Consider the following 24,716-nt stretch of genomic DNA (forward strand, 5'->3'; position numbering starts at 1 on the left):
AGATGAAAAAGAGTTAAGGAGAGGGGGAAGGTTTTGTTATCTAACCTTGTGGTCAAAAGAGGGTTCTAATAATTAGTACTTTGTTGAGGAAGACTTGCTGGGCCGGGTAAAGGAGACCATGAAGACGAAAACAAAATTAGAAATAGAGAGCTAGAAAAGAGAAGAGAGTAAAAAGTAAAAAAGAAATAATGAGAGGGTATTTATAAACCTCAAAAGCCTTGAGATATGCAACAAATGAAAGGCCATGATACACCCAAAAAATGAGGTAATAATAAGCGAGGTGAGGTATTAATGGGTATGGGAAACGATGAAAATGGTATGAACATGCATGCACCATTACCCACTAGCGAGACGACACATGTGTAAGTCACATAAATGCTTTGCAATACAAAGCAGTCGGCAGTGTGTCTTATGAAAAAGTTATTTAGAGAATCACTTTGCAAGTTCGAATGATCGGACTTCAAATTTAATGCCATAAGTGAGAGGCTACCACCAATCGTCCAACAAAAATTTGCCATTTGTTTAACATTAATTAGGTGTCTCGGCGCCTCAAATCAAGATCCAAAACCCTAAGAGGGGGTATTGTGAAGGATATTCTACAAAAAAGGTGACATGTGGCAATCTTGAGGAAACAATGTCTCGGAGCCTTGGATTAAGATCCAAAACCTTGAGAGTCCGAACTCCATGGGGTAATTTATCCAAGTGTCCAAACCAGCATAAAGGAAGAAAGGTTTGTTGTTGCTTTTAATCGAGTTCCGAGGACCTATGACTCAAATTTGGGAATATCCAAACCCCAAAAGTAAGGAGTTTGTCGAGGATATTTTTCAATACGACACGTGTCACATAGAGAAAAAGCACAGAAAGATTCAATCATTTAACTACACAAGAGAGGAAGTCAATTAATTCGAATCCTTGAGAATCTGGGATTCAATCATAATAATGGATATTGAGGAAAAATCCTAATTTAAAGGAACGACTAAAATAGAAAGAACGAAAAAGGAGGAAAGATGATCAAAGAAGATCCTAGGGTTTCATTTCTATAAATAGGAGTACAAAGACACAAAAAGGGGTAATTTTTTTGATTTTTTAAAGCACTCAATACTATTTTTATTTCTCTGATCAAGATTCTGACTTGGGCGTCGGAGAGGTTATGTTGTAGGCACACTTAAGAATGCGAGACGTGAACAATTTAAAACGAAAGTTAGAGGTCTCAAGGTAGTGCAAGTTTTTGCATCTACAAATGGTATCAGCAGAGTATTAAAATCCAAGAAATCGACTTGACTCAAATTTTAATTCGAGTGGAAGCAACTTTGTCACTTTCATGATTTAACTAGAATGGGGCAAATAAATGTATAACTATTTCAAATAACTATTAATATTTTTAAACAAAAATAAATAATTTTTTTTTTTTTTTTTTGCTTTCTTAATAAACATTAAATATGAACATATCACTCCTTGGAATTTCTTATATGAATCAAAGCATTTCTAAGTTGACTTTCTAGGTTGTAGGCGATTTTATTTACTAGTGATTTTATTTTTGATGTTGTATTTCTTTTGTAAAATATAAAATTTATTACTAATTAAAATAAGATTAGAGGTATGCAACAAGTCCAACAAATGAAAGCTCCCAAAATTACCTAATTTGGTTTGAGCTTGGCTTTACCCTCCAACCCGTAAGAGTTGCAGTCCTACCATAAAATGTGAGTCTCTTTAATAAATAAAAAAAGGGTCGCGACAATCTGATGCTCTTGTTTACAGACACCCCCCCTACGCCTCCATCATAGAATTGTAGATGCTTTGCTTTGGGATACACAAGAAAAATAGACATGGTTCTGTAACTTCTAGGTCAGAAAGCTCGCATTTGGGGCGTCTGAAAAAAAGAGCGTCAGATTATCATTAGTTAAAAGAAAAAAAAAAAGAGTTGTGCTAAAGTGACCTTGGCAGGGAACACACAGGGGACATCTTGACGTGGTGGCACGCGCATGCCTGTAGATGCATTTTCTCCGAGATATGAGTAAAGTGCATCTACGAACATGCACGCACCACCACATCAAGATGTCCCCCATGTGTCCCTCATTGAAGTCACTCTAGCATTAATAATAAAAAAAATCAAAATGTACGAAGATACACTACTAGAAAATTGACTTATACCGACGGATAGATCCGTCGCTAAATCTGCATAATTCTGTCGTAAAATAATATACCGACGGAGAGGTTTTTCGTCGGCACTCGTCGGAGTTGATAGCGTCGGTAATTGTTTTAGCGACGGCATAATAAAATTTCCGTCGCTATAGCCATTATTTTCTGGAAAAAAATTCCTGCGGAAATTTTGTTTTCATTTCTTATTTACATCTTTACCGACAGACTTTCTAAGTCCGTCGGTATATGCTATTTTGTTAAAAAAAAAACATTTACTAAAGCTAGCCCAGCCCATATATCAATTATATCAGCTTACCACCCCCACACGGTAAATTGCTGAACCCCCCACACATCATAAATTTACAAAAGCCAGCCACCCCCCACCCCCCACCCCTACACTGTAAATTGCTGAACCCCCCACACATCATAAATTTACAAAAGCCAGCCACCCCCCACCCCCCACACATCATAAATTTACAAAAGCCAGCCACCCCCCACCCCCACACTGTAAATTGCTGAACCCCCCACACATCATAAATTTACAAAAGCCAGCCATCCCCCACCCCCACACAGTAATTGGCTTTCAGGCTCAGGTATCATATTTGTATGAGACATTGCTGCTGGTTCTGGTAGTGGTACCATAGTGTTATTGCTGAGAGGAACTCCAAAGAGCTTACTCCTAGCAGATGATGGAGTGTCTCTGAGTGAGACGGTGAGAGCAGAGGCATCAACTAGTTTCCTTGATGTTGTTGCTCCACTCTAAGACTACTCTGCATCATAGGGTAACCACTCTGCCCACCACATCTACTGGTGCCTAGTTTTTGATAAGATATCTCACCAGAATGTGTGCCCAGTTCTCTGATCCAAATCTTCTTTGACTAGAAACCATTTCCATCTTCTCATCATCTTGAGATGGAGGCTACGAGATGGACTTTTGAGCAATGTCGGACTCATTGTGTTCAGCATAAGAGAGCCTCTCAAGGTCAAGGATGAAAACCCATTTGCTGAAGAAGGTTCCACGGTGACCTTAGTTGAGCCTAAGTAAATCAATGTAGAATATACTTAGCCTCTAAAAGCTACCAACCAATTACAGTATGATAGTTTAAAAATTGCATATGGATGTAATCGATTGAATATATCTTAGTTCAAGATACAATACCACCAACAAAATGGTAAGTTGATTCATCAGAAAATTGATAAATTATATGTATAGCTGTGATTGACAATTCAATCTAAGGGACCAAATATGTAAATTTTCTATGTGTGAACTGCTGAAAGCAGAGTTACCGTTACATAGAATTAAATGTTTCATGAATTACCATACAGAACAGAAGGCATGTGTTCCACACAAAACAACAAAAAATATTAAATAAAATAATTTACGTCGAGTGTCATACCCTTCCCAACCCCTTGAAAGGCACTTATGGGCTGCCAAAGAGCTGAAAATGTGATGCCAATGCTAAACAAATGGACTGTGCTTCCAGCCATCCACATCATGAAGCCCATCATGAACAAATTCTTGAAAGGGGCTTGGGCACTTCCTAAGCTTTCTATTCATGCGGAAAACGAAAACATGTTAACTACTTGTACTTTAGGTTACACAGAATAACATATATTTTGTTAAAACTCATTTAACAAAATATAGCCGAATAGGCGGATCTGAAGAATATCACATGCACAAAATTAAAAGAAAAGATGTGTGAAAGCAGTCGATCACTACCTACCTATATAAGCATGAGTGGCATATACAAAAAACTAAATGATATGGTTTGCAGAGTTTCTTCGAAATTGAGGGTCAATGTAGAAAATACAGAATGCAGATCTGTTCTTAACATCAAGGAGAGCATGCACATCATAGCATGTTCAAATAAAATAGAAAATTCCACAAAATAGAAACTAATCTCATTAGGAGATACACTTCAGTGTCATATTTCAGTTGACAATCATGGCACAGGTAGTTCCATTTGGTTGGAGTCCACATAACTTCACCATCTAAATTTACAAATGTAGCTATCGAAAGGAAAAAAGAAAAGAGAAAAATTTGTAAACGTAGATACCATGCTTCTGATCAACAAACCTCCTCTAGAGGATTCCTTTTTCCTCATCATATCATGCGTTGAGTTTGAATAAACCCGGAAGAGCAATGAAAGCATCAACATGTTTCACCATTTCCAACTTCCTTCCATGCATATCTGCAACTGTCTTCACTTCTCCAATGGTTTCTCCTGAAATCTGGATTTTGAATTCAGCTTATTAATTATATATAACTCAGAAAACAAGTGAAAGTGGGGATAACACAGTACCTCCAATAAAGACTTTATTGATGATGATGATCGTCCAATTAATAGATCATTTCCTCTACTTTAGGACTGTTGTCAATGACCTTTAAGGCTTAACCTCAATTGTCATAACTAACAGTCCCAAGTGACAAATTCATATAGGAAGTGAAATTCGTACACACATACACACATACATACCTTCAAATCATGAATCTCCATTCTGCCAACAGCAGGCCAACTGGCTGCTGGACGCTTTTCTACTATGACTTCTGGGGCTTCAGGAGGAATGTGCATGTATTGGTTTAGCCTTTCGACAGAAATGATGCATCATTTATGCTGTCACCTACCTTCAAGGGGACACTAGATGTGTCAGTGAGACAAACATATTCATTTTCTCGGTTCTTAAAATGATAAGAGAACTGTTTTGATCCCCTTTTTCAACTTATAGAATATCTAATGGTTACATTTTCCAAATACCAATTGCACCAGAGAAAAAAGGAGCAAAAAAGCACATGCTAATGACTCATGGAATAAAATATTTAATTGATAAATACAATGTAAAGTGGAATGAAAAGAGAAAGAAAGCCTTCAACTTCCAAGCAAATAACTTACACAGTCCCTCTTGCCAAGAAACAATCTAACAATGTCATATAACGCCTGCACCATGAAGCCCAAATGACACCTCAACCCTCTAGAATTCATGGTTTAAAAAAATGAAAAATAAAAAATTCCCTGGTCAGACTTCAAAAATGGACAGACTTTGCACTCCCAGATTGTTAACAAATATCAAGTATTTTTCATAAATGTCAATTGTATGAAGAGACCAAAATCGGTCTAACGATTTGCCCAAGTCAAAGAGGTCCTAACTCACATTGGAAAGTGCACCCAACTCATCCACCATGGGAAGAACCGTGCCGCCATGGGAAGAACTGCACTGGCAAATAGACAATGACACATTTTTAAATTAATTCAAGAGCAATTACATCTCATTTCTAACCCTTCACTAGTACCTAGATTTGAAGACCTTTCAAAGTATAATTACAATTGCATTTCCATGTAGTTGTAACTACTGAAGAACAGACCAAAAAAATAATAAGAATTTACAGAAGCCAGGTCCAAATTCAGATCACTACGACTTGCTCTTATATCTAATAAATAGAGAACGCTATGACGTAAATAATCTACATGAGCCATGGAAAGATACATATGCATCTATTTGTGGGAGAAAGGCAACTGCACCTAGTAATCTTAAATATTCCATTAGAAGAATTTGATGTTCGTGCAGATCCTACAGTTCTTTTGTGGCGAAGTTTCATCTATAATAACCAAGATTCATTAGCACTTGCCATTAAGAGAGTGCCTGTAATGCCACAAAAATGAGGATTTTTTTTTTTGTTTTGTCAGCGGACGCCAGTTTAAACAGAATAAAGTTATTTTAAGTATATGGGCAGCATAATATTACCTCAGGTCAACAAGCACGGGACACTTGGATACATGGGGATTTTCTGACCATGTATCACGACCAACCCGTTGTGTCTTCAGTTTGTGAACAATGGTCGCCATAGCATCTACTGGTTGCGAATTTAGGAGGATATCGAGCTTCACCATATTAGAGGCTATATAACTGTTAACCACAACCATCAAGGAATACAGTAAGTGTAGTAAAGTAGTAGGGTGAAGCTTGAAACAGATGCAAACATGGAAGCACTGATGTGGTATTCTTTCATGTTAACTATGATTTAGCATACATTCTTCTGAGGTAAAAGGTCAAGTAATACATGTCCTATTTGTGATCTGGATTAATATTGCAACACTTGCAGAGCCCAAGCCACACAATAAAGCATACCATGTCAGAAAGGTTGTTTGGAAGGTTGTCAAGTGATAGTCTATGTGTGATAATAGTAAAGACCTCGGATCAAAACTCCACCTTTACACTTACAAGTCACAACTATCAAAATAAGGGAGAAGGGGGAAAAAGTAAAAAAAAATTGCTGATCTGGTAACAGAGCTCTCTAGAAATAGATAACCAACTAATAAATTCAGTAGAAAGTAAAAAAATTTCTCAGTGCTTTTTTTTTAATTGCTAGTCATTTACACATATGTGTGCTATCAAAACTATTGGCATGGGAACAGAATCAATTTCCTGATCAGACTTCTGCCATGAAAATAACTTGTCAAAGCTGTGGAAAAATGAAATAATATTCATAAAAAGTATTTTGCATGATTTTCAGAAGCTAATATTACTAATTACACTGCAGACAATTCAAATTAACAGCTCCAAACACGTTTGGTTCACAAGATATAGTTTTCTGAAAATAGTTTCACGAAAAAAAATAAAATTTAGATTAAATTTCATGATTTGAACCAAATAAAACTAGAATTTCCCCCCAAACTACTACTACACATTCAAGATCGAATCCAAAACAAAAACATTCAATCAGAAACAACAATGCTGCAATTAAAACACCAAATAAATCTATAAAAACCTACTTTTAAGACCAGATCTACAAATCACCATCATGAAAACGAAAAAAATACAAAAACAAAAATCCAACCTAGCGAGAATGGCTGCAAGTCGGATCTAAGATTCTGCGAGGATAAAAATCTCTCTGAATCAGAGACTCTTGATCACCACCACCTCATTTCCTTCTCCGTAAGAAGAAATGCAGAAACACAGATACGGAGAAGAAAGATTCTAAAGAAAGAACGAGAACGAAAATGAAATGAGAGTGAGTGACGAAGGAAACTTTCACAGTGTGAAATTCTTTCTTTCCAAATAATATGTTCATGGATTTACCTTGATTTGATAGATGATAAACCCTAGACCTCTAGTCGAAAATCTGAAATTGTTGAACGAATCGATCTTTTTGTTCCTAATCAGCTCGATCTCTTCGGATCGTCCCTAATCAGCTCTTTTTTCGTCCCTAATCAGCTATTTCTTCGGATCAGATCGATCTCTTCGGATCAAAAACGAAGATTGAAAGTTCGTTTTCGACAGAGAAGCAGAGAGAAATATACGTTTTTCTCTCAAATTCGACAGAGAGGCAGAGAGCTCGTTTGGTTGGAGGGAAAAACAAACTAAGAAAACAAAAGGAGAGGGAAAAAAAACTAAAGAAAATGAAAGGAGAGGGAAAAAACAAAACGAGAAAATAAACTCTATACCGACGACATGTTTTTGATCCGTCGCTATAAGTCCTCTACACCAACGGATAAAATTTTACCGTCGCTAAATCCCGTCGCTTTATATCAATTTTCCTGTAGTGATAAGGCTGAGGTCCACATACAATGAGATGTCCAAATCGTATGCACACTGCACAAAAGATAGAAGTATAATGCTGGAAAATTACTTCTAAATGATCCCTAACTCTTGGACGGTAACTTGATATCCTAGTTAGTAAACTCTTATATTCTTAATGCCCTCTCATCACCTTTCCTCATATGACTAACTCTCGTCTACCCGACATTTGAAAAATGTCGAACTTGTACACTTAATCGTTGATCTCAACTTTTGGGTAGAATTATGGTTTATCACGACTTGTTTTAATTCAATCATTAGAAGAATCTTGTTCACAAGTGTTGATTCTCTATGATTTAGAATGTGGATACAAGACTATATACAAATCATCCATCTGTACCATTTTCTTGTTAAAAAATGATGATCTCTACATTTTCCCTTATATCAATACCTATAAAAGAGGGAAAAAGGATTAGGAAACATTAAGAAAGAAAAAAAGTTTAAAGGGTGCAATTAGAAACCCCCTAAATAGGAAGGTTTTGCTCTATCTATTCTATATGATCTATTGATGACAAGGGAAATTTGTTTTATTAATTGACCCAAACAACGCGTCATTTTTTTCAAGACTAGGAATCCACAGGCAAGATAATTAAGAAGCCCTTAGTTTTGCTTAACTCACCCTTCACTTCATTAGCTTTTTCCATGGAATCTTGGAAAATGGAGGACAAGTCAAAAAAATCCAACTTTAATTATTTTTTTCTTTCTCGTTTTACCAACCGTCTTTCTTGGTTCCAATGTAGAAATGTTTCAACTAGGCACTCAACTTACTTTTGATCTGTATATATATTACACTCACAAATATCATCTCCACCATAAGTTACCAAAAAAACCACCCACAGGAGAGCTGAGCTTACATTGCCGACCATCATGAGTGTATTTTCTTTCTTCCTCCTACAATATTCCCTCATTTTCTTCTGTATTGGTTTACCAACAGGATTTGGGATCATCATCCATGATCATGTAGGGAATGAAACCGATCGACTCGCCTTGCTTGCCTTCAAGGATGGGATAACAAATGATCCTCTTCAAGTTATGAGCTCGTGGAACGTTTCACTCCATTTTTGTGAGTGGACCGGAGTTGCATGCAGTCATCGGCATCAAAGGGTGATAATTTTGAATCTTCAGCCCCAAGAGTTGGCTGGTTCCCTATCTCCCTATATTGGTAACCTCTCTTTCCTAAGGAGCATAAACCTCTTAAACAACACCTTCCAAGGTGAAATCCCCCAAGAAGTCGGTCGATTGTTCAGACTACAAGAATTTAATATGAGCAATAATTCTTTCGTAGGGAAAATTCCAGCCAATTTGTCCCACTGTTCCAGCCTCAAAATCCTTCGTTTAGGTCGCAACAAGCTCATAGGGAATATACCCAACGAGATTGGCTTTCTATCCAAACTTGTTTACTTGACTTTTTCATATAACAATCTAATAGGCGGGATCCCAACTTCCTTTGGGAATCTTTCATCTCTCAACTATCTTTCTATGGGGTACAATAATTTGAAAGGAAGTATTCCTGATTCTTTAGGGAAATTAAAAAATCTAACGATTCTTAGTCTTGGTCCAAATATCTTGTCAGGTTCTATTCCTTGCTCTCTTTATAACCTCTCTTCTTTAGAAATTTTTAGTTTGCCAAATAACCAACTAACTGGGAGTCTTCCACTTGATATAGGTCTCAATCTTCCAAATCTCCAGTCTTTTTCTATTGGAGGAAATCATTTTTCTGGATCCATTCCCGTATCATTGTTCAATGCTTCAAGAATTGAAGAATTTAACATCAATTATAACTATTTCTCTGGAAAAGTCCCATTTGAGGTGGGGAACCTAAAGCGACTAATGCATCTAACTTTGGATGATAATAATCTTGGAAGTGGGAAAGACGATGATTTGAATTTCCTCATTTCTTTGACCAACTCCACAAAACTAGAGATTTTGGCTCTCTCTAACAATGGTTTTGGAGGTAAGTTATCCATCTCTATAGGCAATCTCTCAAACCAACTCACCTCATTATATCTAGGTAGAAATGAAATATTTGGAATCATTCCTTCTGAAATTATGAACCTACATAACTTAATTCTATTGGATATGCAGCTTAACTTTTTAACCAGTAGTATTCCCAATGGCATAGGGATGCTTTATAAGCTACAGGGCTTGTATTTAGGTGGCAATGGATTTACAGGACAAATCCCTTCATCCATAGGAAACATGTCTCAACTATATTTCCTTGATTTATCAAACAATGATTTAGAAGGAAAGATCATTTCAGAAATTGGCAAGTGTAAATCTTTGCATATGCTAGAACTTTCCAAAAATAAACTTAACGGCACCATACCCAAACAAGTTATTGGTTTATCTTCACAGTTATTTTCCATTATCTTGGCTCACAATTCTTTGACTGGGCCCTTATCTTTGGATGTGGGTAACTTGAAAAGTCTAGGATTGTTAGATGTTTCTGAGAACAAAATGTCAGGGGAAATACCTAGCACTCTTGGTAGTTGTTTGGTCTTGGAAAGTCTTTATTTGCAAGGTAATTTCTTTCAAGGGCCCATCCCCTCTTCTTTAAGTTCTCTAATGAGTATTCAAGACATAGATCTTTCGTCGAACAACTTTTCTGGGCAGATTCCTAAAGAACTAACGTACCTTTCTTCCTTAAAAAAGCTAAATATATCCTTCAATGATCTTGATGGTGAAGTGCCGATAAAAGGAGTCTTTCAAAACACAAGTTCATTTTCGATAGTTGGAAATAGGAAACTTTGTGGGGGTATCGCTGCACTTCAATTACATGCATGCCCCATCAAGAAATCCAAGAAACGTGGAACTTTTCATCCTTTGAAGGTGATAATTGGTGTAATTCTTTCTTCAGTTGCTGTGGCAGCTCTTCTTGTGCTTTATAGCAGAAGAAAACCAAGATCAAAATCTCTTTCCACACTTTTTTGTGGTTCGGATATGTATAAAAGGGTTTCTTATAATGAAATACATAAAGCAACAGGTGGATTCACTTCAACCAATTTGATCGGCATGGGAAATTTTGGATCTGTGTATAAAGGAGTTCTTCATCAAGATGAGATGTCTATTGCTGTGAAGGTACTCAATCTCATGGAACGAGGAGCTTCCAAGAGTTTCCTAGTTGAGTGTAATGCGTTGAGAAAAGTTCGACATCGGAATTTAATCAAGATCTTGACTGTCTGCTCAAGTGCCGATTTTGAAGGTAATGATTTCAAAGCTTTAATTTTTCAATTCATGAAAAATGGAAGTCTTGAAAGTTGGTTGCATCCAAGTTCAAATGAGCAACATCTATCGAGAAATTTGAATCTTTGTCAGAGGTTAAACATAGCAATTGATGTTGCGGCTGCTTTGGATTATCTTCATAATCATTGTGAAACACCCATTGTTCATTGCGATCTAAAGCCAAGCAATGTTCTTCTTGATGAGGATATGACTGCCATCGTGAGTGACTTTGGGTTAGCAAAGTTTCTCATTAAGGACTCCAACAATTCGGAAGAAAATAATACTGATTCAGTTTCCATTAAAGGAACTATTGGGTATATTCCTCCAGGTATGAAGTTTATTTATTTTTATAATTTTTAAATTTAATTTTTTAAAGTTAGTGGTAACCTTCAATGGCGTCATAGCATAAAAAACACATTATATTTGACAAAGTAATACATGAATTGCAGAGTATGGTATGGATGTTGAGGTATCTATGCAAGGCGATGTGTATAGTTATGGAATACTTTTGCTTGAGATGTTCACAAGAAAGAGGCCAACTGATGATATATTCACAGATGGTCTAAGTCTTCACCACTTTTGTAAAATGGCCTTGACTGAAAGAGTGATGGAAATCGTTGATCCGCTTCTACTTTTAGAAAGAGGAGACAGTGAAGCTTTCATTGATTCTTTAAAGATGCGAGAATGCTTGATTTCCATTATTAGAATTGGAGTTGCATGTTCTGCTGAATCATTACATGAGCGAATGGGTATCAATGGCATTCTCAAGGAATTGCATGTAATTATGAAAATGCTTCTTGAGGTCGAGATACATGGGCAAAGACAATACACTTCCTAGTGATTCAGATTCATGTTTGAGTTTAGCGCAGTTAAGATTGATGTATTTTCTTTTAGATTATCATGTATGGTTTTAAAGTAATAATTTCTACTAAGCTTCCTTTATTTATTGAAATATGAATTCACGTTTTCCCACTTGCTAGCAAAGGAGGTGTTTTCTCTCTTTTCTACCCCCACATGCTATGTTTTGGGGCTTACTAACTCTTTGAATCCGTAGTAATGTGTGTACTATCATGGTTGATAATGCAAGTTCTAAGATGTTGTCATTGGTTATTTGTGAAAAAAGTTGAATAAAAGAGGGTGGTTGCCTTCTAAAAGGTGAATTTTTGCATATGAGGTATTGTGCACATATATTCAATTTGATAGTAAAAGAAGGGTTTAGTGATGTGCATGATTCTATTAGTAGAATCCGCGAGGCTGTAAAGTATATAAGGAGTTCTCCGTCAAGAGCTCAACAATTTAAGAAATGTGTTGATCAAGAGAAAATTACATGTGAGAGTTCTTTAGTAGTTGATATTCCAATTAGGTGAAATTCAACATATCTTATGTTGGATATCGCTATAAAATTTTAAAAGCATTTGAGTGGTTGAAAGAAAAAGAATCACAATTTGATAAAGAACTTAAAGGAGGGTTTTCTACTGAAGATGATTGGAATTATGATTTAGTATTGGCTAAATTTTTGTAACCTTTTTATGATGTCTCTAAACGAATGTTGGGTTCTTTCTATGTCACTATTAATTCTTACTTTCATGAAGTTTACGTTATTGAAAATATTATTTTTGATTGGTCTAAAAGTCTTGATCTTTACTTGAGGTCTATGACAGTGAAAATGAATGATAAATTTGATAGGTATGGGCCAGTAGTGTCAAGGATTGTGCATCAGAATAACATAATTGGATTTTAGTCCAACTCCGGGTACTACAATAGTTTAATGCTCTTCAAACATTTACTATGGCTTTCATTAGCCTTTGATGGACACTAAGGTCGAAAAGTCTTTTAAGAAAAATTAAGAGACTGGTCCTATAACGTTTTTTTGGTTGGAGTTTTGGCTACGTTTCGCTTTCGAAATAAAATAATAATTTTTATTTTCATTAGTACTAAACAATTTTAATAATGACCTACTATTGCCACACCAACTTTTACTAATGCCGCACTAATTTCTATATAAATCACCAAAGAATTACATAGTTGGTATGTCCTTAGTAAAAGTTGGCATGGCAATAGAAACCCTCTTTTAATAATATTGCTCAAAAAATAGGTGGACTCCAACTTAGTCTGACTTTCCGAACTTTAACACTAATGATGGGTGACATTGGATTTTTCTGCGATTCTCACATTTTTGATGTGGAGGTGCACACATAAGCGTATATGCTTTGTACTTGTATCTCGAGGAAATACTTAAACAGTTTTGTGTGCACCCCAAAAAATGTGAGAATAAATCCTAATGTCACCCCAGCACGATTCGGACTTTAATTGCCTAGTGGCTCTTCTTCTGCAATTTGTAACTGATTTGTCGCAGTTGTCAAGAGTGATTGAAACAACATGTACCCCGTTCACCATTCCAAGAAAAAGGGAAAATCACTTGAAGGATCCTGACTGAACGGTTTTTGTCTAAATAGTCCCTAAGTTTTGGGTGGTACGACCTACGTAGTTCATTTAGTAAATTTTTTCTTTCTTAATGGTCCTTCAACATCATCTCAAGTTATAATATCTTTGAAATATCCAAACTACCCTTGTTTCTCATTTTCTTCACATAGTTATGTATTTCAATGAGGATTGTGATCATTTCCAACGAACTTTGATCATGAATGACAAATGGAGAATGATATTCTGTTTATTTTGAACATAAATGTAGATCACATTACAGCGTCAAGTTCACCATTATCTAGTTTAACATTTTTTTTGTCGAAGTCACCACCTAGTGTCAAGTTCACATTTCTGATGTGGGGTGTACACATAACTGTAGAGTGATTCAAGCAACTTGTACCCCGTTCACCATTCCAAAAAAAGAGGGAAAATCCCTTAAAGGATCCTGACTGAAGGGTTTGTGTCTAAATAGTCCCTAAGTTTTGGGTGGTATCTAAATAGTCCATTTAGTAAATTTTTTCTTTCTTAACGGCCCTTCGATCTTATCTCAAGTTATAATGTCTTTGAAATACCCCAAATTAACCCTTTTTCTCATCTTCTTCACATAGTTAGGTTTTCCAATGACGATTGTGATCATTTCCAACGATCTTTGATCAAGAATGATGAATGGGGAATGATATTCTCTTTATTTTGAACATAAATCTAGATCACATTACAGCGTCAAGTTCACCACTTTTGTTATCTTGTTTAACATTTTTTTTGTCAAAGTCACCACCTAGTGTCAAGTTCACCACTTTTTATTGTCTAGTTCAACATTTAATTGTTGTCAAGGTCAACAATATTTTCATATAAAAAAAACGTCGAACTCGAAAATAAAAAGAGGTGAAATCGACACTGAGTGGTGAGTTTGACAATAAAAATGTTGAAATAGATTAAAAAGAAAAGATAGTGGTGAACTCGACACTATAAATGTGATCGAGATTTTTCTTTTTTTTTTGGAGTTTGATACCGAGTAAACTCCTTGAAATACCTAAAATGGGTAAATCATAGTTGCAAGCCAAAACTAACAACATAGTCATAAAAAGTTTATAATCTCAACTCAGTTCTTCATTTCCTTTTATAAATCATTGAAATAAATAAATAATATCCAAATGTTCAAAATTAAGAGTATATCATTCTCCAATCATTATTTATCATAAAAAATCATCAAAAAAATGATCACATTCACCCTTAGAAAACCTAACTATGTGTAGAAGATGAGAAAATGCTAGTTTGGGTATTTCAAAATCAAAACTCAGATGAGAAATTTTTTCTTTTTTTTTTTCACTTTGGCGGGTTGCACAGGTCTAAGTTCATGGTTCCAAAAACCTGTTATTTTTTAATTGGATCAATACATGCTGAGTTTGAGTTAACTTGGATTATATTAATTTTACTTAGAAGACTCAAGTTATCCCAAACTAGTTCAAACAAAATTTGATAGATTTGAATGTGCCAGATGCTAAGATGGTGAATTTGATAGACAAAATATAAGGTTGACCTAGTTTCAGTTCCTAATATTACCAAGTTACTGATCTCATTAAAGACAGGTTTACGACCAGAAAAATGGAAAAAATAATAATCAAGATTTGGTCAATTTTATTTATATTTAAAAGAATAAATGAATTTCCCTGTGGTAATTGACTGGAGACAACTTTCAAAGGGGAGACCTCAAAGACTACATGCCATACAATATGTATTAACAAAAAACAAAAGGGAGATACAAAAAAGGCCAATGGTTGTAGATATCAGATTCCTAATTCTTTGGTGCATAACATGACAATTTGTTTGGGCCATTGCCCATTAATATTTGTCCTTGCAATTGCATACACGCCAAAAATCATCATCATTCGTGATTTCTAGCCATTTGATTAAAGCATTATTTCATAGTGGGGATCTTTGTAAAGGACGATGTGTGAATTTTGACCCCATGATAACTGAGATACTATCATGGAAATCATTAATCAGCCTATTTTTATTTTGTAGATCAATGGACCGAAGATTACAATCCAAAGGAGGGCAGGAGTGTGATTACATGCAATCCAACTATATATGCCTCAAAAGCATCCAAATAAAAATGAGTTAGGCTACCATGACAGGGTAAGACTGGTTTCGTTCCGTGGACGGTCATGTTGTGCCAAGGAACATCTCAGCACTCTAGAGTTCATGGAAAGATTTAGGTTTTTCTTTTTAAACAAATAATAATAATCATGGTAGAATATTTTTTTTTTTTTTGCACATGATCAACGATTTGGAAAATAAATAGCCACTGAACTACAATATTTATAATTCAAATCCAATAGTTAAAAAATTATCCTTTTTTTTTTTTTTTAAAGGTCTTAAGTTTTTGTGCCCTATGGCCAAGTGGCACCCTCAACATTTTTTCTTATGTCAAATCACTACGTCATATCTCACAAAAAACGACGGGCCAAAGCCGTCGTTTTTAAAGAAAAATGTCGGCCCCCGCCGGCGCAAGAGCAGTTGTAAATAGAGAAGTTGTTTTTGGTGAACGACGGTTGGCACGCGTCAACAAACTGTTCTAAAAAACGACGGTCATAGTCTGTCAAACAAAAACGACGGCTCAAACCCGTCATTTTTATTCGTCAATTTTAAATTAAATTAGTAGAAATAAACGATGGCTTAAAGCCGTCGTTTTTTTGTGAAACATTTTTTTTTAATTTTAGCCAATATTGTTTGTTATTTTTATTATTTTTCACCTAAAAAGAAAATGACAATTTTCATTGGACAGAAAATTAAAATCTAACAAAATAAATAAATATACCAAAAAAACAAAATTTTACATTTTACATTTTTTAAATGGAAACCATATTCATTCAAATTTTACATGTGCAATCATAGTCCAACATGCCCCGTTTTCATGGTGTCGATTTTAATATACATCCCAATGTTTAAAGAAGTTTTTCAAAAAATATCTTCTACCAACTTCACTTCTCTTGTAGAAATCAAAACCAACATATGTCTTTCTTGGTCCTTGGAAGAATGACACAGCGATTCTTAAGGATAATATACATTCCTACTTCTTGTGACATTTGCCGAAATCTGTGATTGAAAAATTAAAAAACATTGTCAGATATATAATAATGATACCGACTACCTAAAGCAATCCAAGTAATTATGCAAGAAAGATGAATATACTAAATTACAAAATAAAAGAGTTCTCATAACTATCATGATCAAACATTTAATTATTTTATTATAATTTTTTATGTTTAGTGTCTATCTACCATATAACGTAAAAAAAGTACCTCTGTTCAATAAAACTTTATTCGAAATTTGGGCCAATCAATAATATCACCGCATGTCAAATCGGCGAATGTTCCTTCTCCACTCTGTAGAATCACATTCCCATCAAGGACCTCATCTATAAGAATATCGTAACTATCTGAATCTGCATTAGATGCACCTATCACTCTTCCTTCGGCAACACAATCATGTGGTCGTTGTAAGCGATTCACCTTACAAGGACCTGTTTGTATGCTTGGTGGTTTAGAATGTGACTCATGATGTGGAGAATCGGGCCTTACCTATAAAATAATGTAGACAATATCATTGCAACAATAGAAGCTCACTCATCTATTAAAAGTAAAATGCCAATGTAATACCTGTGAAAAACTACCGAGATTGGTGGAAGACCGCATTGGTGTTCTAGCAGAAAAATTTGATTGTTGTAAAGTCTCATTCATCTTTTGCACCGCTTCCGTCAACTTATCCACTCTATTATGAAGGATTGTTGTCTCATACGCCAAGGCTTGCTTATAAGGAATTGAAGCACGCACGGAAGTCTTGGAAACACCTGAACCCATTCCCCTAACACGACCCCGACTATCAGGACCACAAACCTGTACAAAAAGTGTCTAATATCAATATCTATTAACGATATGATATCATACTTACTAATATCAATGCCTACTACACAACATTGTATCATAATTACAAAATATCCTAATTAAAATAATGCACATACCACAGCCACAGGGTCATGGTCTAGATCATTATGTTTATTAGAAGGGTCATTAGCAATCATTCTATTGATGGCCTCCTGTAAAATAAATAATAATTAAGAAATATAAAGAATAACAACTATTAAAAAAAAAAAAAAAACAAAACAAATCCCTTTAAATTTGATTTGTTTCTCAACATGATTAGAGAAGACCCACAAAAAATCAAAACCAATTGAACTAATTAAATCACATAAAGAGATTCATGAAAGGTCAGCACTAGCCTCTTTGAACACACACACACCCACAAACACACAAAGCATTGAGTTTCGATATGAAAAGAAACTATTATATTCAAGCAAGTCTCAATGACGTTATTGTAACCATTACAGGTGCATGGGATCAAACAAACACATGACAAAATAACTTCTACAGACTTGTGAAGTGTCCAATAAATATATTCATGTGAACTCATGCATGATCTTTCAACAGTTACAAACATCTGGATCTGCCAAGCCTGTAATATCACTAATATCGTCTTAAACATCCCTGAAAATATTGAATTTTAATATTGAATTTCTAGTCCACAACATTAAGCATACCAACAAAGAGAAATCTTAATTTGTAATCCAAATTTATTATAAAAACATAACGTTTTATATATCAAAAATTTCACCAATGAGAGATTGGGAGGCAAAGAATCCAATCCAATAACAAAGTTTAAATTGGCTAATAAACACATTACAAATAGGTTGGTAACTTCCAAGCCCATTTAGAAAGGTAAGCCACAATGCTCCAATCTATGTATTTTTGTTATTAAGGCCTACCATAAGGTTGACCAATGTCTGCCACGTGGTGGTCAAAGGAAATTGAACTTTGTTTGCAAATCAACTACAGGAAGTACATACTTAGACTGTTTACAAAATATATAATCGTAGATATGGTAGCTTATGAGCGACATCTAAAGTCAGAAATCAAGAAATTCTGTATGTGTCATTAATGGATACTTAAGGCCTAATCTAAGTTCAATAGTCAAAGCTCCGTATTTGATTAGTAGGAATGGTGGCTTCTGATTGGCTAGGAGCATCTAGGAGGAGATCCTAGCTCCTTGTCATGGGGCCCTCTCAAGTCTCAAGTCCTTAGTTTAATATGAAACTCTTTGTCTCTCACACACACACACACACACACACACACACACACATACACATAAACCACCACCAAGTACATATCCTCCCCCAACACATAAACCAACACCAATACAGCCACCACCAATTACATACCGACCCCCAACCCATAAACTTCCACCAATTACATACCCTCCCCCAACAAATGATGAATTTAAGAGCATTTATTCCATAGCTCCACTAAAGAGAAATAGTGTACAATGTGCACTATAATTGAAGTAAATCAAGCCAATTCTGACACTCAATTATAATAACAATAATGCTAAAGTGTATCATAACAATAATGTTGAAGTGTCAATTTCAATGCTGAAGTGTTCACATTCAGATTACAAGATGAATTCAAAATATATATATATATATATATATATATATATAACAAATCAGTCAAACACTAGAACAAAGAGGTGCTCACGAAAATCACAAAAATAAATAAATAAATTATTCTCACCGTTTGTTGGCTTTTAGCATGGCTGGCAATGTATATGTCTGTCCTGGTAATCTCCTTATGAGGATCTTCTTTACTCTATAAATGAAACAGTCAAATATGTAAATGAACAATATATACATATTTCATTCCTAACATGATATTAAACTTACCAATTCATCAGCAAGCCGGGCTTGTCCCTTTCTACCAGAGGTATAAGTGTTTTTATTTTCTTGTCTAACACGTTTCCCAGTAGCCCTCAAAGCTTGGCCCTCAGGTGTCGAGTTGAAGTCGACAAACCTCTCCCAATCTTCTTTTCTCACGTAATGAGGTACATGTTTTTTCCTTTCCGCATCCGTTGGATATTTATCATATACGTTCCGACGGAGATTACTTTTCCATTCTTTCCAACATAAGTTTGCTTTTTTGATTACCCAATCCTTATGCCATTTTTGAATTTGATAGGTGCCCTACAAAGAAAATTAAATAAGATGTGTTATATTTGTAATAAGTCATAGTTACAATTTACAAGTAAAAATAAATCATTTAATACACATGCACTCACACTGATAGACTCCCAAATTTGGTCCTTGAGCTTAGTAGGCACATTAGTCCACCTATCATATATAAGTGGCACATGTGTCTTTGCTACCCGCCCAATAGTAGTGCATAATTGAGATGAGTTGGGACCGATTGGTTGCCCATTTAGATTGAACTGAACTTGGATAAGCCCACCTATGAAAAATGAAAAGAATTAACAAAAACGTGATAACAAATATTGAACAAATGAATACAATCTATTCACCATTAACACATACTCTCAATCGTAGATGTAGATGCGGATGCGGATGTTGATGCGGATGCGGATGCGGATACTGATGCGGATGCGGATGCGGATGCCGATGCCGATGCCGTATTAGGAGCGGATGATGATCGGCCAAATGACATAGTGCTGGAATCACAAATAGTATTTTCAAGTCAAGTAATTTAAATAAAGGCAATGACAATAGAAATAAATAAATTAAATGCATGCTTACAAACATTTTCATTCATTTTCATCCATGTTATCATATTCTATGATATCTTCTTGTAGTAATGATGCTGATGAATTTCCATTCATTCTTGCCTCAAATACTAAGGGATCTTCATAAGAATCAACATCTGGATCCAATCTCTTTGGAACTTCCAAGACAACATGCCAATCTTCTGTAGGCCTACTACAATCTTTGCAATAAAATACTTGAGTTGCTTGAGAAGCAAGAATAAATGGCTCATCAACTTCCCTTGTAGTTCTCTGTAACCTCCCTAAATTAACATAAATCAAGTTCGTTTCTGGATCAACTATATATCCGTTTGTGTCTTCTATACGAACCCAATCACAATAAAATACCGGTATTCTAAAATCATGATAATCCAACTCTAATATTTGTTTGACAATTCCATAGTAAGTAACTTCTTTATTAACAACGTTCTTATCCCTGACACTTGACCTGAAGCTAGTCACAGCCTTCATAGAGATCCCACTGTTCTGTGTTGTTTTGTTCATTTCTGAATCCGCTGTACAAAATACATACCCATTTACCTTGTATGAACTATATGAAATAGCTTCAAATTTTGGACCATCAACAAGCCTTTTCAAGGTAGAGTTCTCCTCATTCTGTAATTGTTGTCTAAGCCAAGGTATGTAATCCATTGGCTTTTCTATTCTTGAATTACCTCTTTGATTTTGACAACTAGATACGTGGCTTTGAACGTAGGTAGTGTAATTTCTGCATATAAATGCAACATTCATACATTATGAATTATAAACCATCATAACAAAACAAGTATGTAGTAAAATAAAAATTTTCCTTACTTTTCCCACTCAACATTTTCAATTGATTAACGTAGTACCCATTTGAGCGCTTGCTGGTACTGTACATTTTCAAGAAGAAAAACCTTCCCCTTTTTATCAATAGGATAAGCACATTCACCATCAACATCCATGAACGTATCCCTCGCTTTCATATGGCTTCCTCTTTCCCCATTGAATATGTAATTCATGGCATACATCATTGATTCATCCATAAGGTAACATTCTATAATAGATCCTTTTGGATATGTCTGATTCACCACATATCACTTATATGTTTTTATTTTCTTAATACATGAATCATATATCAGATTGACCCAAAATTTAATTATAAAAATAAACTCATTAATTAAAAATTTTACTTACCGCTCAAAAGGATACATCCATCGATATCCGATGGGTCTGCAAACTTGTGCCTCCTCCGCCAAGTGTACAACAAGGTGTGTCATGGAAACAAAAAAAGAAGGAGGAAAGTACTTTTTAAAGACACATAGTATTTTCACAATTTGATCTTTCATCTTCGAAAGTTCCACACGATTAATAATCTTTGAACATAAGATATTGAAAAATATTGATAGTTGTTGAATAGCAGCTCGCAATGGCTTATGACCTTTGAATGCATGTATCAATAACACTAGTAACAATTATTGCATAAGGATGTGATAATAATGTGACTTGAATTCGTTGTCCTCTAAACTCACATTATGTTTCCAATTTGCACTATATCTAATAGGAACCTTCAAATGATACAAAGTTGTACAAATTAATTTTTTTTCCGATTGAGACAATAAGAAATGAGCTTCTGGATAAGTCAACTTGCCATTCATCTCTACAGGCCACAACTTTTTTCTTATTTTCATAGCCTTTAGGTCTTGACGAGCTTGAAGACTGTCCTTCGTCTTAGTCTTTGTATTCATTATTGTTGCTAAGAGATTTTCTGTCACATTTTTTTTCACATGCATTACATCCAAATTGTGGCGAATAGGTAGATCCTATAGATTGACAAAACATATGTCAGCATGAGTGAATTAATATATACCGCATTACATTAATGTTTAGAAAGATAATCCTAACGCACCTTCCAATACGGCAATTCAAAAAGGATCGATCTCTTTGACCATGCAGTAGATTCATTTTGATTCGCGGTCCTTTTCTTTTTATTGTCTTTTACCTTTCCGAAGTTAGTCTGAATGATTTCCATTCTGTTCAATACTTCAACACCACTCAAACGTAGAGGATGTTTCCCATGTTCCTCATGCCCATTAAATTGTGATTTTTGGCTCCTGAATGGATGTCTCGAATCTGATAAAAATCTTCTATGCCCCATGTAAGCAAATTTTTTCCCATGTTTTAGCCATATTGATTCTGTTTTTTCACTACATACAGGGCAACCATACTTTCCTGCGGTCTTACAACCTGACAAATGACCATATGCTGGAAAATCGTGTATGGCCCATAACAAAATTGCTTTCATGCTGAACCTACTCTTAGTGTAAGAGTCATACGTTATAATTCCTGTGGACCATAATTCATTCAACTCTGCAATCAATGGTTGCAAGTAGACATCAATATCATATCCTGGACCTTTCTTTCCCGGAATCAATAATGTTAAGATAGTAAACTCCTTTCGCATGCATAATGATGGAGGAAGATTGTATGGAACAATCATAACAGGCCAACAACTATAAGAGTTATTATTGTTTCCAAAAGGATTGAATCCATCAGTTGCAAGCCCCAACCGAATATTACGTGCCTCATCACCAAAATTACTCCATTTACGATTTACTTGTTTCCAACAAGAAGAATCTTTTGGGTGATTCATGGTTAATACGTTCGATACTAAGTCAGGATTTGCATGCCATGTCATCTTTTCTGCAATCCACGGTACACTGTACATTTTTTGCAACCTTGGTGTTAACGGAAAATATCTCAACTTTTTCCAAGGTATACGTGAGCTTCTTGACTTCAATGAATTCATTGGTTTCCATCTACTTTCACCACACGTAGGACAATTGTCTTTATTTTCATTTTCTCTCCAGTATAGTATACAATCATTACGACATGCATGAATAATCTCGTGTTTCATACGCAAAGACTTGATCATCTTCTTAGCAGTGAAGGTTCTATCAGGTAAAGTATTCTCCTTTGGTAAAATTCTTTTGATTAATTGCAACAATTCTGTGAAACTCCTATTAGACCATTGATGTCTAACCTTCATACTCAGTAATTCAACTGTCACCGATAATTTTGTATCACCAATTCCACACGATGGATATAAGGGTTGTAGCGCTTCTTCCATCAACTTCTCGTACTGAATATTCTCTGAAGAATCATTCTCAACTTGAACATCATCAATTTCATCCATATATATAGATGTACTAGATCCCATATAAGCTTGAGCATCATTTACCATGTCAACCATGTTCGGGACTACATCTTCAATATGATCACTAGCAAGTGTATTGTCCCCAATGTTTGCACAACTTCTAGGATGAGTTTCTCCATGATGGATCCATGTAATGTAAGATGTATCTATACCATCACAAATCAAATGAGTGCGAATATCGCTTATCGTTTTCTTCCCCCCGATCAGATTACGACACTTCACACAAGGGCAACAATACCAATCATCATCCCCTAATTTATGTTTATTAGCCTTTATGAAATCAAAAAATGAATTGATTCCTTCCAAATATTCAACAGAAAGCCTTGGCGCAGTCATCCATGTCTTACTTGGGGGTACGGGCTTCGAAGACATCTTCTAGGTATTCAATAACGACGCGTTTGTTGTGTTTTTTGAAATATGAAAATCCTGGATTTTTCTACCCACCCTGCTAAACAAAATAAAATAAAATCATTCTTCATTTCAAATTTTTGCTACTAATTATCCTCTCTCCTTATCCATGCACAAAACTTTCCACATTGTGCATGTAGGAGTGAATTCATATAGTAGTCATCAAACCTTGTCTTATTTGGATCTCTTAACTACAAGAACTAGACTATACATAATAAATAAATAAATGGGGAACAAAGAAGAAATCAAATGAAGTTCAACATACCAGTATATAAAAATTATATAAGACATTTCTAATATTAAAATTATACCGAAAGTTCTATTCACATTATAATCAGAGGCTAAGAAGAACATAAATCATAACCACAAAAATAAAAAGTATAGCCAACTAAGGCACATATTCATGTGTTAAGGATGGATGGTCATAAAAATATTAATATCATACAAAAGTCGGACCTCGAAAGATTGAAATCCAAACAGTAGGTACAAACATATAAAATAATGAACAGAAAACAGAATCATTATAGAGGTAGGTACCAACAGTAGGTACTTGTCAGGTCTTCAAGAACATTTCTCCTATAGTTATAGTTATTTCTCTGATATATTTTTATCGCTATTTCGGTAAACAAGTTGCAACAAAGAGATCAATATGGATCATATCAAGTTTTGGTACATTAGTGAAATAAGTGTCCTAGTGTAGTGTTTTCCAGCCCATATCTCTGCATAGTCAAAACTATGACATTGTTCTATAACTAGCAGTCACCAAGTCAGGGTTTTGGAATAAGTCGGCAAGGGAAAAATACGATAAAATCGAAAACAATCATGAAAAAATCAACCTAGTGTGAATATCACAACCTAACAACATAGCTGTACACATGGCACATGCAGAGGGAATGGATCACTATAACCTAATGGTTTATATCACAACAAGAATGTGCAAAAAAGTTGTTGGTTCATATCGAGTTAGCCCTGACAAAGGTAAAGTGTGATCTATGATAGACATAATATATAACAATAATGATGAATGCACGCAGTCTTGGTTCGTGGTTGGGTACGCCGCTGACATGGCAAGGATACAGAACTGCACATCTTTTTCCTGCGTATCCCT

At 35.2% G+C, this 24,716-nt stretch overlaps 2 protein-coding genes and 1 long non-coding RNA gene across 8 annotated transcripts in view; 1 reads left to right on the forward strand and 2 right to left on the reverse strand.

Moving 5' to 3' along the window:
• Positions 1 to 2,720: 2,720 nt before the first annotated feature.
• Positions 2,721 to 6,299, reverse strand: LOC147384292 (uncharacterized). 2 transcript variants are annotated; one of them, XR_015172389.1, is made up of 6 exons: positions 5,881 to 6,299; positions 5,658 to 5,778; positions 5,290 to 5,347; positions 4,617 to 4,765; positions 3,537 to 4,371; positions 2,721 to 3,176 (listed from the first exon to the last, which is right to left on the reverse strand). It is a non-coding gene; the product is annotated as an uncharacterized LOC147384292 (long non-coding RNA). The 2 variants fall into 2 exon arrangements; XR_015172390.1 differs by lacking the exons at positions 2,721 to 3,176; positions 5,290 to 5,347 and having other exon boundaries at positions 4,025 to 4,371; positions 5,881 to 6,282.
• A 2,178-nt stretch (positions 6,300 to 8,477) lies between these two features.
• Positions 8,478 to 12,069, forward strand: LOC147384293 (LRR receptor-like serine/threonine-protein kinase EFR). The gene is made up of 2 exons (XM_086424726.1): positions 8,478 to 11,263; positions 11,385 to 12,069. The coding sequence occupies exons 1-2, from the start codon at positions 8,581 to 8,583 to the stop codon at positions 11,771 to 11,773; spliced, it is 3,072 nt and encodes a 1,023-aa protein (XP_086280852.1). The 5' UTR covers positions 8,478 to 8,580; the 3' UTR covers positions 11,774 to 12,069.
• Positions 12,070 to 16,182: 4,113 nt separating this feature from the next.
• Positions 16,183 to 24,716, reverse strand: part of LOC147384294 (uncharacterized) — a 43,702-nt gene continuing 35,168 nt past the window's right edge. Inside the window, exons 1-9 of one of the 5 annotated variants that reach the window (XM_086425741.1) lie at positions 20,818 to 21,036; positions 19,781 to 19,914; positions 19,528 to 19,697; positions 19,136 to 19,432; positions 18,987 to 19,061; positions 17,381 to 17,455; positions 17,019 to 17,255; positions 16,662 to 16,745; positions 16,183 to 16,455 (exon numbers count right to left, since the gene is read on the reverse strand). In XM_086425741.1, the coding sequence (XP_086281867.1) occupies positions 16,668 to 16,745; positions 17,019 to 17,255; positions 17,381 to 17,455; positions 18,987 to 19,061; positions 19,136 to 19,432; positions 19,528 to 19,697; positions 19,781 to 19,910 (1,062 nt within the window). In that variant the 5' untranslated portion in view covers positions 19,911 to 19,914; positions 20,818 to 21,036 and the 3' untranslated portion in view covers positions 16,183 to 16,455; positions 16,662 to 16,667. Of the gene's footprint in view, positions 16,456 to 16,661; positions 16,941 to 17,018; positions 17,256 to 17,380; positions 17,456 to 18,986; positions 19,062 to 19,135; positions 19,433 to 19,527; positions 19,698 to 19,780; positions 19,915 to 20,817; positions 21,037 to 24,716 lie in introns of those variants that run through there. The other 4 variants (XM_086425738.1, XM_086425740.1, XM_086425742.1 and 1 more) reach the window with 4 other exon arrangements.

This window comes from Akebia trifoliata, chromosome 15 (assembly GCF_017979445.1).
Source record: "Akebia trifoliata isolate Shusen 1 chromosome 15, ASM1797944v1, whole genome shotgun sequence".
In the NCBI taxonomy this organism is placed as follows: domain Eukaryota; kingdom Viridiplantae; phylum Streptophyta; class Magnoliopsida; order Ranunculales; family Lardizabalaceae; genus Akebia; species Akebia trifoliata.

Excerpts from the sequence above, each read along its gene's own strand:
- LOC147384293 (XM_086424726.1), top strand. The coding sequence starts at position 8,581 with ATGAGTGTATTTTCTTTCTTCCTCCTACAATATTCCCTCATTTTCTTC. Across the intron at positions 11,264-11,384 it reads TATTGGGTATATTCCTCCAG|AGTATGGTATGGATGTTGAG; the intron begins GTATGAAGTTTA and ends CATGAATTGCAG.